Source organism: Eucalyptus grandis, chromosome 2, assembly GCF_016545825.1.
Source record: "Eucalyptus grandis isolate ANBG69807.140 chromosome 2, ASM1654582v1, whole genome shotgun sequence".
Lineage (NCBI taxonomy): Eukaryota > Viridiplantae > Streptophyta > Magnoliopsida > Myrtales > Myrtaceae > Eucalyptus > Eucalyptus grandis.
In genome coordinates, this window is record NC_052613.1 from 48,546,495 (window position 1) to 48,562,448 (window position 15,954).

Here is a 15,954-nt window from a genome sequence, read left to right on the forward strand (position 1 = left end):
AGGACAAATCTCACTCAAAGTCTCACTATCTCTCTCTCTTTCTCCCCTCTCCTTCATTCGGCCAACCCATCGCCCCTTCTCCATCTCTCTTTTTTCTCTCTTCTTCTTTCTCTCTTCATCACCATTACCACTGCCATTCACCGTTGCCCTTGCTGCCATCCATCTGTGCCATGTCCACCGCCCGTCCGTGCCACCATCATCGTTCTTCACACCATTTGTGCCACCATTCTCACCACCAAGCAAGCCACCGCCACCGCCCCGGCCAAGCCATGCCTCAAGCTCATCGGGCCACCGCCGTTAGTGTCGCCATTTGAGCCTCGAGCGTCACGTTCTTATTACTGTTGCGTTGCCATTGTTGTTGGCTCGTCGTCGTTGTAAAACCGTGAATTAACCTCTTAATCATTGATTATGATGTTAATTGTGTTTATGGGTAGTTTAGATTAAGTTTCATTGTAGTTAGTCTTAATTAATGATGGTTTAGTCGATAGGTTATCGCGATAAGTGATAAGTAGAGTTGATAGGTTATTGGCAATTTGATGATAAACTATTATCAAAAGGGTGATAAGCTATTGGTAATTACTAATTAGGTGATAAATTATCACAAAATAGGTGATAAACTATCACTCAAGGGGCGATAAAGTATCGGAAAATAGGCGATATTATCGTTAAATAGACGATAAGCTATCAATGATTGAGTAATAAGCTATTGGTTTAAGGTTTATAAGCTATCACAATAAGATGATAAGTGGTGATTTTTAGGTATTTTAGGCTTGATTCGTGGGATGAATCCATTCATGTTTTTATGTGGTTTTAAGCTGGTGATGCCATGAAAATTAGTCACCAAAGTTAAAAACCTTGTATGCTATTTCTAAAGAAGGTTTTGTTGACATATGGTAATTTATGAGATGTTGTGTTGGGATACCATGTTCTATGTGTCAATTGGGGCAATAGTGTTTTAAAATGAAAGTGTGCAAAGTTTGACAGATTAATTTTATATATGTGATCACGTGGGATTATTTTACTACATTTTTACTTATGAAATTTATGGTAGCAAATTGTATGAACACGAATCACGTATGCATTGACTAATTGAGGAAAAATGAAATTGGTATAAGTTAGTGGTGTGCTTGTGTGGTCAGTTAAAGACCCCGTCACCTAACAAGAGTTTGGAGACGGTGTCTGATTTTTATCGGATGCCCAATGGGGGCCCGCATACTGAGTTACCATTGAGGCTGGACCGATGCTCCTTATGGAATGTTGTCTATGATGAGAGTCCAAGACGATGTCGTGTCCAATTGGGTGGGACGATGCTCGATCATGCTAGAAGACCACCAACTCTTGTGTTGGCCGTGACCTGAGTGGTTGTAATAATTGGAACACGTGTGAATGCATTATGTATGGAAATTTATGAGATGTATAAGTTATATGTGCTGCATTGTTATTGGCCCATGTTAGTTAATAAAATGTGGGGATGTGTCAATGTGAGGTAAGAGTATGTAATGCTACATGTTTAGGCTGCTTCCGAGATGAATTAACATCTTGATCAAGACTTAGGTTGTTAACTTATTGAGATTTTATTTCACCCATTTTTTTTTATTTTTTTCAGACTCGTTATATGGAGAATTATCACATACGGTTTGCGATCCCGATGGACCAAGATATGGTCGTGACCTAACACCCTATCCTGAGGTCCAATTAGGTGTACAAATTTTTGTTACGATGGTGTAGGTAGATTAGAGGTTGGCCCATTGGATGGCTTATAGGTTTAAAGCGTGTTTCATCTAGGTTGAGGAGGAATGTTTTGGCCCGATCTGTGGTTTTAATGGACCACCTGGCGAGGGTCCTTGGGAGCAGGTTTGGGATCACATGGATATTGACACCCCTGATGGTGCCGCTAAGGATTCGGAGACTAACCCTGATGTTGAGTCTAAACTTGAGACTCTACTTGGATATCACGTTTGGCCCATTCTTAGTGAAACTTTTGCTGATTTTTGTTGAAGGTTAGTAGGAAGTTGCTGTTGTAGGAAAGGCTTGTAAATATCTAACTTCTTGATGTTAACAAGTGTATAGATAAAAATAGTGCTTTTAGAAATGTTTGTTGTTGTGTTTATACTATCCTTACAATTATGTTTGACTTGGTGTTTATAATATGCTTTCTCTTGTGTTTAATAGAAAGATGAAAAGAATGGGTCGGCGACACATCCTGGAATGTCACAACTAAACGACCATAGAGCGGTATTAGCGCACTCGAGAATTCGGGGCATGACAGGATGAGTGGTTTTGAGGTTGGTTTAGGTTCCGTCTGAAACCTAAAACTTATCCTATCGAAAGTAGTTCCCCAATTTTTGAAATATAGAAACCTATCTTCCATATCCTAGAACATACTCTGTCAATCAGTTTCAAGGTCTACTAAGGAATCGGTCAATTTCTTTGTTTTGTGTTTCAATTTTAGTTAAGCAAAATGAAAGTGAATGCAATAACAAAAATTTCCATTTATTATAGCAACAATCCATACAAATTGAACACATAAAATAAAATAAACAATAAAAATTTCAAAACACCTAATGTAAGATATAAATTATAGAAATTTAGGTATGTTTGTTAACGTTTTTATTTCTCAAATTGTCTATTCTTTTGTTTCTTGGAACAGAAAAATAAGAGAAATATGTTTGGTAACATTAACTAATTTTTCTACTACTCGAAATAAAAAAAATAAAAAAAGTGGTCAGGGAATAAATTTGTAATAAAAATATGAAGTAGAAAAAAATTGCCTAATGTTCCCGAGAACTATTTTTGAAATAAATCATTTTTTTCTTCTTCTTTGTTTCTCCTTTTTTTTTTTTTTTTTTCCTCTCTTCTTCTTTCTCTTCTAGTTGATCACCGGGGTAACAATCACCGGTAGTGGCGGCAGACTTATTTTTAGTATTTGTTCTCGAGAACTAGAAGTTACTTTTTTGTACTTTTTGTTTTTGTTTCAAATCTATTCTCCTACTACTTTTATATTCCAAGGGATAAAAAATTCATTATTATTACCAAACGGATTTCTATTTTTTTTTTTATTTTGTGGAGTAAAGAACAAAGAAACAAGATCGTTGCCATGTAGTGCCTAAAGTCAACTCCCAGATCGGTTTTTCAGTTCTCGAACTTCACAACACCGATTTAACTTCTTCTTTTGGAATCAGACCGGTTCCTACGGTCGGTTCAATTTAGTTTTCAGTTTTTCTTGGGATCCATGCTCACCTCTGCCGTCCGAGATAACATTAGTTCGAATTTCCCACGCAGCTCCTGACCACGCAGGAGGCTCAATCATGCACGCGCACAGGCCGGCCCAGAAGGACGGACCACCGGGCCCAAAAACAGCGCGGACGAACTGATCAATCATGGGAGGAAGAGCCGAGAAACCGCGGGAGCCCACGGGGGCCCCCGCACGCTCTCTCCTTCCGTGTTTACTCGCGTCCTTAGCAGAGAAGCAAAACTTGACTCCGAAACCGAGTCGGACCGACTTGCTGGCTGACAGCGACCCACGTTTCCGTTCCTCCTCGACTTGGTCTTAATTTAATCGTCGACTGCGAAAGATATTAAATTTCCTGTCCGATTCAGCGCTCCTCGCTGGGTCCCGCTGCGCCAACGTCTCGTTCTCGGCTAATTTACGGCGAGGCCGTGGGACCTCGGTTTCTTCGCGATTACCGGATTTCGTCGCATTTCCGAGTCGGATTCCGAACCCGCGTGTGGATCGGGAGCGGATCGGGGAGAGCGCCCGGCTTGATTCTGCTTCGCGATCGTCGTCGAAGCAGGGTCGAGCGTGCGTTGTGGGCGAAGATGATGCTGCACTTTCCGGACCCGGCGAAGCTCAAGACCAAGAAGGTGGTTTTTCCTCTGTCCATGAATCTGCGCGCAAGTTTTGATTTTTTCGATTTGGGTTTTCGTTTTTGCTTCATTAGATGGACCTTCGTGGTACGAACGTTGTTGGGGTGCTGTTTCTTTGCGTCAAATTTGAATTGATGTTCGTTCAATATCCGTGTCAAGTTGGGGAGAGTATTGGCCATCTTTATTTCTTGGCGTCCTCTGGTAGTTCTGCGCAATTCGAGTTTCAAACCTATTGGTTGTTTCCGCAAAAGAGTTACCGATGATCAGAAGTAGAGACATCATGCCATCGGAAAGGATCGCGATGTTGTGTCACTAGAGTCGAGCTAAAGTTCTCATCCGTTTAGAAGCGTCATACTAGACTGGATGTTTTGTTGTTGTCGAATGATCGGATTGCCGTGATGGTTTGCATCATCTCTCGATGCCTGTTACACCTAGATAGTCATCGCACTGAAGTGGGTGATGCTGATGTCAATGTCTGCAGATTTTGTTTGAAGAGGTTTTTGCGGCTCTTGACTGTGGCACGTTGGAGCAACTGAAAGAGCTGAGCTCTAAACGGCGAGCCATTGAGGAAACGATAAATGCCACGAGCTCAATTACCGAGGCCATTGCGAGGGAGATGTATGGGGGGCTTACCTCTCATAATGAACAGGTGATCTGGCTGAAAAGTGTCATTGATTATGAAAACTGAGGAACTATTATCTTGTGCTCAATACTGGACATGTAATAGTGGGATTTTCTGTCAAGGATGATGGTTGCAATATATTTCCAAATTTCCTCTATAACAAACACGATGAGGACTTTTTTTTTTTTTTTTTTTCCTGAATGAGCTTGTCCCATATGCTTAAATATCCAGTGATAGCGAGATGAGTTCTATGATGGCTTTCTGAGGGGTTCTTAGTCAAGCATATGTCCTGTATGTGCTATCAATCTGTGGAAGCACTTAGCAACTATCTCATTCTGCTTAATTTTTATTTAACCTTGCTTCAGGATCTCCAAAAGTTGAAACAGTATCTACCCTTGCTGGAGAACTTAGTTTTCCATGTTGACATGGTTAGCAGCAACACCCGGATGGCTCGCTGGATTTCAAACCTTAGAATTCAGTGGGCCAGTGCTCTTACTGGCACTTTGCCTTTCCTGAATCTCATGGGTCCAAAGTACTTCCAAGTGAATGACATTCGGTTTGAGCTTGGAATGAACCTCTTCCTTTATGGTGCAATTCTTCGTGAGAGGGCATTAGAAGTAATGCCTGAAGGTGGGCACTGATGTTTTAGTTGCATGAAATGGCTTCATCTTGCATAACTGTACTTTAACTTTGATCTTTTATATAGATCTGGTGCAGTCTGCTACCCTCTTCAGAGAAGCTGCTGGAGTTTACCATCACATCTCTCATGGTGTTCTGCCTTCATTACAATCTGCAAACTCTGTTCAGAGGCCACCTGAAGCTACATTTTCTGTCACCACTGTTATGAACCTGATTTGTTTGGCCGAAGCCCAGGTTAGTGTTTTGTCCATGTTTCTGCAACTTCTTTATTGATTAGTCTCAAAACTTGAACTCTCATCTCTACTTTTTATTATAAAAGTGTGATATTGTCCATTAAGATGAGTTGAATTGTTTTTAATTTGCTGGAACTTTTCTAAACACGCTTTGTCTGTTGGTCTGATGTTTGGCTGTTCATCTTCATGTAGATTGTAACCATAATGAAGGCTGAAGAGAAAAGAACTACCGCAGGTCTTTTGGGTAAGCTGCATTATGGCGTTTCAGAGTTTCTTGATGAAGCCATGAGTTTGCTACATCCAAGAACTAGTGAACTCAAAGATATATCGGCTCGTCTTTTGGTATGTACATAGTATACAACTTGCTCATTTTCTTTTTGTGTTTGCTTTTGTCTGATTTATATTCAGATTGTGGATAGGATTGAATTGTAAGACTGATATATCATGATGGTACTCATATATAATGGTATGGTCAAATAGCATAGGCGCTTTGTTTCAGGAGTTGGTAATACTAGGCTTCAACTTTGGAAATATTACCATGTTTATCCTTTTACAACACTTGCTAATAAAGTTACTACTAGCATAAGCAGACGTCATGAAGAATAAAGAATCATTGATGGTAATTATTGCATGCACTCTTATCACATGGTAAGAATAAAATAAGCTTGATGTAAGTCAATTTAGGTGCTGTGGCCTGCTATGTTCTTATGTTTCCAAGCATTTAGTTTGAATAATTTTTACATCATTTACGAGGTTGAAAGAGCTGAAATGGCTTGATCCATGTGAACATTATCTTATGTAAGCTGATATATATGAGGTCGATCCATTTCTAGGATTTGGTTGATCATAAGTTCATGTAAGGCATTTATATTTTTTGACTGAGGACCAATGTAATTGGCGGATATAGATTCTGATAGTAGTGTACCTTCTTTTTTTGGCTGGAAGATGATATTGATAGTTGTGTACTCAATTTTGTGTCCTGCTTCACACTTGGGAACCTCTAATTAGTTTTATTTACAATAACAAGAAAAAAAGTTGTTTCGAAGCAGTTATTTGAAGCTATATTTGTATGATGTCCATGGACTAGTGATCATGGGAGTCATATGGAAAGAGAGAAAATGCTGTCAATGGGAGCATATAGCTATCTTCTGTTTCATTGGAAAATTAGGGTCTTGATCAGTTTCCTTGATTATTAACTTAACCTGGAGCTTATAATTTATTTATTTTTAGCATAGGAGATAGTTCATTGGTTGGCAAAGCAAGTTAGACCTGTCATCTACTTTAAGTTTTCACCTTAATCTTGATTTTGCCAAGTGCAACTTTATTGAATATGCACGAACACTCCATTAGTAGAAATATGGTGTGCATTCTTTAAGATGCTTTTAATGGTCCACTCAGGAATATATCTCATCTTGCAAAGCCTTGCATGAGCTAAGAAGCCAAAAGTACCTTGCGGAAGAGCTGAGGACTGCTGGCCAAGTCGGGGTTGCCATTGGAGTTCTCTGTGAAGCCTTGACCAATGCAAGAAAGAGAATTCCTGGGGAGGAGTCATGGAAGGACATCATCAAGAAAGAAATTGATGAAGCTGCCGAAGCTCTGAGGAAGTTGGAGAGCGAGAATGAGTTCGTCTGGCATGACAAGATCGCTTCGGGTGATGAGTTGCCATTGCCTCAGGGTAGCCGAATCGTGAAGATCATACCTTACCATCCCACCAGATGCGAGACACCTCTCGTTTTCAAGTTGTAGAGTACAGAGACGACCGTGAAAGGATTCTTGTACATTCAACACGTCCTTCTAGGGAGAAAAAAAGATGGTTTTAATGTGCAGAATGAACGATGGGGATTGAAAATTTTGTGGGTCATCTTACATGATCTCTCAGTTCTTTTTCAAAAGCCAGATATCTCTATTGTGCATTCCCAACTTTGTAGGAATTCCAATCGCGTCAACTAACAGGGCGATTGGTTGTTTGCCCTTGGTTACAGGTGATCGGTTTCTTCTCACTGAGTTTTTTTTCTGGAGTGATATCGACAGAGAAAACAGAAGGAGAAGACACCGTGCGAATTGTTTGGTGCACAGAGGGTGAGAAGAACTCGAAGAAATGTCTCTTGCATTTGTAATGATAAATCAAGGATGTCTAAGGTGAAAAATTGGCTATGAGAGTGTGACGAGTGACGAGTGACGACCTACGAATTTTATATATTGTACCTTTTGCGCAGCTGGCCTCACCTGTTGAGCATACGAGATTTGGGGTTAACACCGTGGGTTGTCGAATGCACTCTGATTGAACTTTTTAAGATTAATATTAACAAAAATCTCAAATTGATCTTAAATAATTTTTTGACCATTAAAAATCATAATATGATACATCCGTAGTAAATTTATATTTTGTTAAATTTTATTATTAAATTATTAAGTTATATGATACATGACCATTGATTGATGAGAGCTTTATTGGTTCGAGATTTTATTGGTTCGAGATTTTACTCGTCATTTGTTACATATATCTAATTGTAGTTTTTGTGGTAATAATATAATTTAACGAAAATTAAAGGAATGTAAATTTGTTATAAATGTATACAAATTTAGAATTTTTGATATTTATATTAATTTGAGATTTTTGATAATATAAAATAAATCATTGGGATTTTATCTCAATGCTCTCTTTCTAATATGAAAGGGGAGGTGAGGGTTCCAATCTCATCTTCAAATTGGGGTGGGAGTGAAAGTCTGACAGTAGAGTTAGAATAGAATGAATCTAAAAAAAAAAAAAAGAGTGAAGAACGAAGGCAGGAAAGTGGCGAAACGACCCGGCGACGACCGGTCGGAGCGCTCGCGGCAGCAACGCAGGCGATGTTACAGGACTGCGTTTGGCCAAGTGGCGGAGTCGAAGCCATTTGACTTTGGCGATCACCTTTACCCTCCATCCTTTCCTCTCTCTCTCTCTCTTTTGTGTGGCCGACAAATTCCATTTCGCGCGCGGAGCTTTTTTAGATGGGAACTTCGAGGTAGGTGAAGGGCTGGAGAGGAAGAGAAGGAATGGCTGTCCCTTGCACTTCCCTTCGCTTCTCTTGCAAACTCCCCGCCAAGTCGCCATCTTTATCCCCAGCACAGCCTGCCCAGTCGGTGTCGATCCGCAGGGGTTCCAGCTGCTTCGACTCGGGCGCGCTCAAGCTCTCCACCCGCAGGTCTTTTTCGTCTATTCTCTTGTTTCCTTGTGGCCGTATAATGGGGGCGAAATGATGGAGCGTTCGCGTTCGTAGGTCGGACGGTCTTGTTCCCTCTGTTGTTTCGGAAGGAAGCGCGGTCGAAACGAGCTCTGCCACCTCCGGTTTCTATAAACTCACTTACTTGGAGGTGCGTCTCGCGGTACTCTGTTTCTTGATCCGCGTTTCGCCGGAAGTTGCTAGCTTTGGACATGTCGGTGAGCGTGTGTGGACTTCTTGATATGTGTAGGGGAACAGTTGGCTTTGGGATGTGGGTGGGTTGAGGCTTTTGGTTGATCCAATCTTGGTGGGTAACTTGGACTTTGGCATCCCCTGGCTCTACGATGCTGCCAAGAAATTCTTGAAGACTTTCCAGGTCTCTTTGCTTTTGCGTCAGTTCACTTCCTTGCTTTGTTTGATGTGATTCTTGGGTTGATTTTGGGGATTTTGTTTCGCTATGTTTGCGTTTGGGTTCAGCTCAGCGATCTTCCTGATGTTGATTACTTGTTGATTACCCAAAGCCTGGATGATCACTGCCACTTGAAGACCTTGAGGCCACTTTCGGAGATGAAACCAGATCTGAGAGTGGTTGCTACTCCCAATGCCAAGTCTTTACTGGATCCCCTTTTCAGAAATGTGAGTATAATTTGTATTTCATGGGCTTGTTTCTCAAGAGTACTTTGGCAACCTCTAGCAGATCTTCTCTTTAGTTCCTATATAATGTAATGTTCCTTTCCTTCGATGCCACGTACTATGTAATTGAGGAGCACTCTTTGCTTAGACTATTAACATGTTGGCGAATGAGAGTCTCGAGTAGTTTCACTTCAGACTGTCTGGAAACCACATATAACTAAAGTGAGAGTGCATCACAGCACATCTCTTGGTATATGGTGTGCCATTTTCTTATCTATGGAAGCTAAAAGTATACTCTTGATAATCTACATCGCGTCTCAGTGTGCAAAACTAGTCTGGTAGCTCAATGAAAAGCTCAAGATATCAGGTGTAAACGAACTTGATTCCTGTGAGTGTATCACACGTTGTGCTTTTAGCTTCACTTGATTTAGCTCCTCAGTTGGTTTTATGCATAGATAGCTATCGAGTCAACTATCACTAGAGGGAGGTACTTTTCTTTGATTTTCAGAACTGAATCCCGGAACCTGCTAAGCCGACAACTTAGACAATCCTCAATGCCTCTGCTATGTGGTTTTGCCTTGTTTAGTCCCCAACTTAGTTTCAGAATATTTCAGGTCACCTTTTTAGAACCTGGCCAAAGCTGTGAAGTGGAAGCAAGAACAGGTCCAAACGTCAGAATTCAGGCCACTCCAGGACCAGTTTTAGGTCCTCCTTGGCAAAGGCCTGAGAATGGGTATAAATTTCAATCTCTAATTCTGCTGTAAATTATGACTCTAGACAGTTTCCCTCCTATAAGTGATCTCATCTATTATGCTGTTAGTCAATAGAAATGCATTTATCTGTCGTGTTTGTGATTAAGCTCTCTCTCTGTCTCTCTCATTGGCTTCATACTTCAGGTATCTTGTATCTCTACCAGGACAATTAAGTCTTTACTATGAACCCCACTGTGTTTATAACAAGAGTTTGCTGGAGAAAGAACGGGCTGATATTATTATTACACCAGTTATTAAGCAGCTTCTTCCAAATTTTACCTTGGTCTCAGGGCAAGAGGATGCTGTTCAACTTGCTAAGCTGCTGCAGGCCAAGTATAGCATATTTTCCTTGACTCTTTCAGAATTTTTGGGAAGCATACTTTCAGTAAGTATGTATGAAAATAGCTTTCTTTCCTTTACATGCAGGTATGTTGTCCCGATGAAGAATGGAGACCTCGACGGCACAGGATTTCTTGCTAGTATAGTCCAGGCTGAAGGAACGATAGAATCATTTAAGGTTTGTGATCCTCACTGCAGAAATGGTGCAAATTACTAGGAAAAGTATTAGGGAGATTGACTTTGACATTATGCAAAGATGAAACCTTTTATTTTACTACTGGAATTGTGTGCCAAATTTTTAATTCACGAGAGAGGCAGATCTTCCTGATTTTCTCGAGGAATATATAGTGCGCCACTTTCTTTGTATAGTGATCATCCATGGCCATGGTGATTGTCGAGTACTGAGGTGATGCAATCAGCCATGAGTTTCAGTCTCTTTTCCCTGCTTGTGGTAAGTTCTACATGGATGAATACAGAGGAGCTTCAAACGTTAAAGTAAATTTAGAGTTGCTGTTATTTGAGCCAAAAACTACGCAGTTGTTTTCATGTTATCCTCCCCTTTAAGTAGACTTCACCATAACAGATTGTGAATGCTTGTTACTTTGCAATGAGATTCAACATTGTCAGCTAAATGATAATCGCTCTGCAGGAGCTCTTGTCTAAGGAAATACCGGATGCTCAAGTGCTGCAACCTACTCCTGGAGTACCCCTTGAGATATAACCTTGACTTGCTATCGTTTTGAAGCGTATGTTATGCAGCCAACATTTATTTCAAGTTCCAACCATCATGCAGCTGCACTGTGAGTAGAGTTTACCAATGCAGCCATCTCGTTGGAGAAACTCATTCTCAGGCTTGTACATGTAATCCTGTAATGGTTTTCTTTGGGATACCTGAATATGTCCTATGTATATATTAGACAGAATATTCCCAGCACCTCGTATGTTGATCGGTTTCAAAAGTACTCTCTGTTTGGTACTCGTCCTATCAAGTTAGGGTGGTTCCAGGGGCTTCTATGTAAACGAAGTGCTCGATCTTAAAGTGGGGTATACATTGATAGGAGATGTAATTACACTTCCATTTGCCATTGCATTTCTCATCTACAGTTAACAGTCTAAAGTCCTGTTGGGATCCCTGGATCATTACTATCTTCTTCTGAGTTCTCAGCTTGGCATGCAGTTCAATCCCACTCGTTGACCACTGGCACTTAAGCCGTGATAACCTTCAAATGTCCTGCATTTTGTTAGTCTCTGAAGGAGCTAACAATTTTACATCTGAAACTTTATAATTAGACCATCATATCGGTCGTTTGAATTGCATATCCCATAAGCTGTTTTCCCTTCTAAACCATTCCAAACAAAAGCAAAACTTCATGCATTATGTTCACGATGAAGTCCAGTTTCTCGTATCGTGTAGTTTATCTCAGATTTTTTTTGTCTGCTATGAAGTGCTGGGCCAGCATCATTGAGCTCAATGTCAAACTCTTTAGTTTACCTCAGACTTTTTTGGTCTGATATTAAGTGCTGGGCCAACGTCATTGAGCTGAATGTCAAACTCTTAACATAATATGGGCCGAGATGCCAGGTACCACTCTGCCTTTTTCTTCTCCACGACTTTCTCAGATTGACTTGAGTATATTTGAATAATGTTCGAGTGTATCGAGATCAGTTCGCCAAATTGACTTATAAAAAAATGTGACCTTTGCTTATTGAGCTTTGAATATTGCCGCCCTCTTTTAGTAATATCACGTTTAAAAGCATCCTATGTGATGCTGCTTGCCGTCGCCCCTCGCTTCGCCTGGACTTTCTTTAATTGATGCATTCACGATTCGCGGATTCTTCCCCAACCGAACTGCGTTTCCCCGAGTGTTAATTATCGTCATTCTTGTTATCACGCGTTTCGTTAGCATCCCGTCTAAGTGCTTTGTTTGATTTGAAAAAGTGGAGATTGGGACATTATCAAATTGTGACCGCTCGAATCCTACGTGACCAAGCCCGCCGATTGGATAGCAAGAGCCCACCGGGACAACCGTCTGCCTCGCAATTGGATTTTATAGCACCCTCATCCACTTTGGGTTTTATTATGTAATGATTCTGAACCTAGTCGCGGTTCTGCAACTTATTAGTAATGATCACTATCTTTTGACTAAAAAATAAATAAATCCTACATGACCACATGCATCGACCGCCTTTTCTAGTCTAAGTTCATTTGGGGATTGAATGAATTAGTGTTGCAATTGGCCATGAGTGTTGCATGAACCTGGCCTAAGTATGCGGTCAGATTAATAATCCTTCTCCACTTTCTTAGAAATAAGGGATGGATTAAGAAGCACCCTATTTGAATAAGTCATGGATTCATCTACCAAGTTATTTTGCCTTAAGTGCGGTCAGATTCAGAGTACTATCCCACTTTCTTCGAAATAAGAGATAGATTAAGAAGCACCATGTTTGAATAAGCCACGCATTCATCTACTAGGTTAATATTTGGCCTAAGCATGCGGTTGGATAAAGAATACTTTCCCACTTTCTTCGAAGTAAGGGATAGATTAAGAAGCACTCCGTTTGAATAAGCCATGCATTAATCTACTAGGTTAATGTTTGGCCTAAGTATGCCGTCAGATTAAGAATACTTTCCCACTTTCTTTGAAATTTGGGATGGATTAAGAAGCACCCCATTTGAATAAGCCATGCATCCATCTACTAGGTTAAGATTGTGGATGGTTGGCTTGGCGATGATTTCACAAAGAATTCTAAGACATCAATGCAATAGGACAGAGTTCAAATCTTGACATATATTTTATTTGCCTCCCTTTTTACATATTTCCATGTTGAGTGTTGGGGTAAAAAAGTTCAGCTTGTTTGTTAGAGGGAATGTTAGAATATTTATTTTTTAAGAAAATTTTAGAACAATTAGTAATAATACATAATTTTTTTTCACTCCTTATATGAAACAATAGTTCTCGGTTTCATTTTAGAGCTTAATTATGGAGAAAAGTATTGAAAAAGTCCTAAACCTATAACATTGATATCAATTCATTGCTAAACTTTTTAATTCGATCAATTTAATTCTAAACATTTTTACATTGATACCAATTTTGTACATTCGGCCGATTGAGGCAAGGAATTGCTGATATAAATGTCGGTCGTCCTACATAGTATAGCTGGTGCTAACAATTTTTATTAAGTATTTTAAATCTTCTTTTTTTTCTTAGGTACCATGATGTCAACATAGCAACAAATGCCAACAATATCATAGCGGCATTTCATTATCTCTCTCGCAAAGAGAATTGGTTTGACTAGATGAATTACACAAAATTCGTGTCCATAGTTATAGCCTTGGATTGCTTGTAGATGAATTACACAAAATTTGTGCTCCTAGTTATAGCTTTGGATTGCTTGTCCCTGCGCAAACCTGGAATAAGCATCATGGTCTATCGATTGTGACCTCGGTTCAGTTGATGACAGGACATGTACCTCAGTTCAGCCCCTTCAATTGTTTTCTGTCCTCTATCCAATTTCCTTTCTTTTTTCTTTTTTCAGATGGCCAACTTAAATAGAAGGATATCCATACATATGTACAGATATATACAAATCTATAGTGTCGGGAGAGACGAATCGTTGCACGCCACGTCCCATTTTAATTATCCAGCTGGGGCTGGACATGTCTGCCTCTTGTCTCTCATGCGATCGAAGACCCCGAAGCGTCGTGGGACGTTTGACTATTCTCCGAATATTCGTGCATGTCGCATTTTCTTCACCAGATAAACATGCATTGACGTGTCGAACCGGACTTGGTTTTTAATTTTCCCGCTTCCTGCTGTCATCCAATTCGTCGGTTAGATACATACGCGTGTTTTGCCAATTTGAGACGAGAGAGCACATGTTACAGAAGAAATCAAAAAACATATACGACGCTCTCGATCGCGATATGTCCTGAAAAGACACGAATGGAGCCTCCGCGATCACATCCCACGTGGAGTTTGTATCCTAACGAGATGGAGTTCCACGCTATAATTTAAAAGAACAAGCAAATATCTGGAAAATTGGTGGGATTCGAAAATTGGTTTGGCAGTGGGTTTTCTTTTGTGCGTGATTTCTCCGAGGGTAGAAAAATCAATATCCAGATATTCAAGTCCAAATACAACGAAGAATTAAACATTACTCACATTGGACCCTCACCGGCCCCGTCAAAACCATGCAAATGTTTTATTATTATAAATTCCACATTTTAATTGGCTTAATCTATCACATGATCTATAGAACGAGTCTTAATTGACTGTCTTGCTGTCCTAAATTAAACTTTCATCACCTTGCAGATTTTTTGTTTTCATAACGATGCATGCATTCTTCACGCACTGAAATTAAAATACATTGGCGCGTGGACCGGATCTTCGCTCTCTGATACGATAGAGAAGATCGAGAGAAGATCGTCTCTTTAGTCTTCGTGAAGGTTTGGGAGCTCGTCTCTTCCAATTCAGTGCAACCGCAGCGAGACGGGACTTCCCCTTCCGCGAGGGGTTCCATGTCTGGCCTTTGGATATACTGAAGGGTCGCTTTATGCTTCTAGTCTCCTTTCGTAACGTTTCCTCTCTCTCTCTCTCTCTCTCTCTCTCTCTCTCTCTACCCAATGTCTATCTTCTCGATCCGCGGGAACGATCTCTATCTTCTCGTGTCTAAAGATCATCGGTTGGCTGGGATTCGCAGGAAATGCAATAATTTATTGGGGGCAATGTCAGGGAGGTGAACATTCTTTCTTAGCATTGAGCCATATGTAAGTGGCGAGAGAGTTTTAGTATTAAAAAAAAAGAGGAGTCAAAAGTTATTTAATCTAACAAGGGATCGATTTGTTTAGATGTTTAGCGAGTCGCCGATGGTCTTTGCACGCGGGATTAGGGTTACAAAGTGCAACAAGATTGGCTGCCGTAAAATTGAATATTATGTATATTTAGACATGACTATGGATATTTTTATTGTTTTTGTTTATTTATGTTTACAACGGTCAAGGTTTTGGTTCATGTAGTTTCCAGAATATAAATATCATTTAGAGATATAACCGCTTTTACATGAGATATGATCTCAAGAAACTCTTCAAGTTTTTCTCGTTTCCTATGTTAATGTTAAATATTTTCTCTAATAATCCATGGGTACGAGCACAGAGGTTTAGTTAACTAGAGATTCACAGAATAGTTATAAGTTTCATAAATCAATTAAGTCCCAACAGTTAAGCTTGCCAAGTGACCCAGATCTTAGTGGGATTTTGGAAAAAAAATGACATCAAGTTCCTATGCTGAAAGCCCCTAAACTCCCAGCCAAGTGGTGCTAACTTTATTAAGTTTGTTCAACCTAACAATTACCAATGTTGAGATTTTGAATTATGGTGCTCTATTGTACTGCATATGTTAAGGGAGTACTCTCTCTCTCTCTCTCTCTCTCTCTCTATGTTAAGGGAGTACTCTCTCTCTCTCTCTCAATTACCAATGTTGAGATTTTGAAATATGGTGCTCTCTTGTACTGAATATGTTAAGGGAGTACTCTCTCTCTCTCTCTGAATAGGTTAAGGGAGTACTCTCTCTCTCTCTCTCTCTCTCTCTCTCTCTCTCTCTCTCTCTCTAGATTAAAGATAACTTGATTCCCCGTGTTTATTAATCAATAATAACATGATAACTATA

The 15,954-nt window shown here is 40.1% G+C and overlaps 2 protein-coding genes across 2 annotated transcripts; both read left to right on the plus strand.

The window, feature by feature from the left end:
• Positions 1 to 3,532: 3,532 nt before the first annotated feature.
• On the plus strand, positions 3,533 to 7,361 carry LOC104433296. The gene is made up of 6 exons (XM_010045985.3): positions 3,533 to 3,864; positions 4,349 to 4,516; positions 4,855 to 5,119; positions 5,196 to 5,362; positions 5,554 to 5,703; positions 6,760 to 7,361. Exons 1-6 carry the CDS (start codon positions 3,820 to 3,822, stop codon positions 7,105 to 7,107), a joined length of 1,143 nt encoding a protein of 380 aa, XP_010044287.2. The 5' UTR covers positions 3,533 to 3,819; the 3' UTR covers positions 7,108 to 7,361.
• Positions 7,362 to 8,215: 854 nt separating this feature from the next.
• On the plus strand, positions 8,216 to 11,419 carry LOC104433297. The gene is made up of 8 exons (XM_010045986.3): positions 8,216 to 8,546; positions 8,622 to 8,715; positions 8,815 to 8,940; positions 9,042 to 9,200; positions 9,812 to 9,930; positions 10,094 to 10,282; positions 10,376 to 10,466; positions 10,938 to 11,419. Exons 1-8 carry the CDS (start codon positions 8,398 to 8,400, stop codon positions 11,007 to 11,009), a joined length of 999 nt encoding a protein of 332 aa, XP_010044288.1. The 5' UTR covers positions 8,216 to 8,397; the 3' UTR covers positions 11,010 to 11,419.
• The last annotated feature ends 4,535 nt before the right edge of the window (positions 11,420 to 15,954 follow it).

Bases quoted from the DNA above. Each gene is read 5' to 3' on its own strand.
- LOC104433296 (XM_010045985.3), top strand. From the start codon at position 3,820: ATGATGCTGCACTTTCCGGACCCGGCGAAGCTCAAGACCAAGAAG. The intron at 4,517-4,854 runs GTGATCTGGCTG...ACCTTGCTTCAG, and splicing joins TTACCTCTCATAATGAACAG to GATCTCCAAAAGTTGAAACA. The intron at 5,363-5,553 runs GTTAGTGTTTTG...ATCTTCATGTAG, and splicing joins TTTGTTTGGCCGAAGCCCAG to ATTGTAACCATAATGAAGGC.
- LOC104433297 (XM_010045986.3), top strand. From the start codon at position 8,398: ATGGCTGTCCCTTGCACTTCCCTTCGCTTCTCTTGCAAACTCCCCGCC. The intron at 8,547-8,621 runs GTCTTTTTCGTC...TCGCGTTCGTAG, and splicing joins CTCAAGCTCTCCACCCGCAG to GTCGGACGGTCTTGTTCCCT. The intron at 10,467-10,937 runs GTTTGTGATCCT...ATCGCTCTGCAG, and splicing joins GAACGATAGAATCATTTAAG to GAGCTCTTGTCTAAGGAAAT.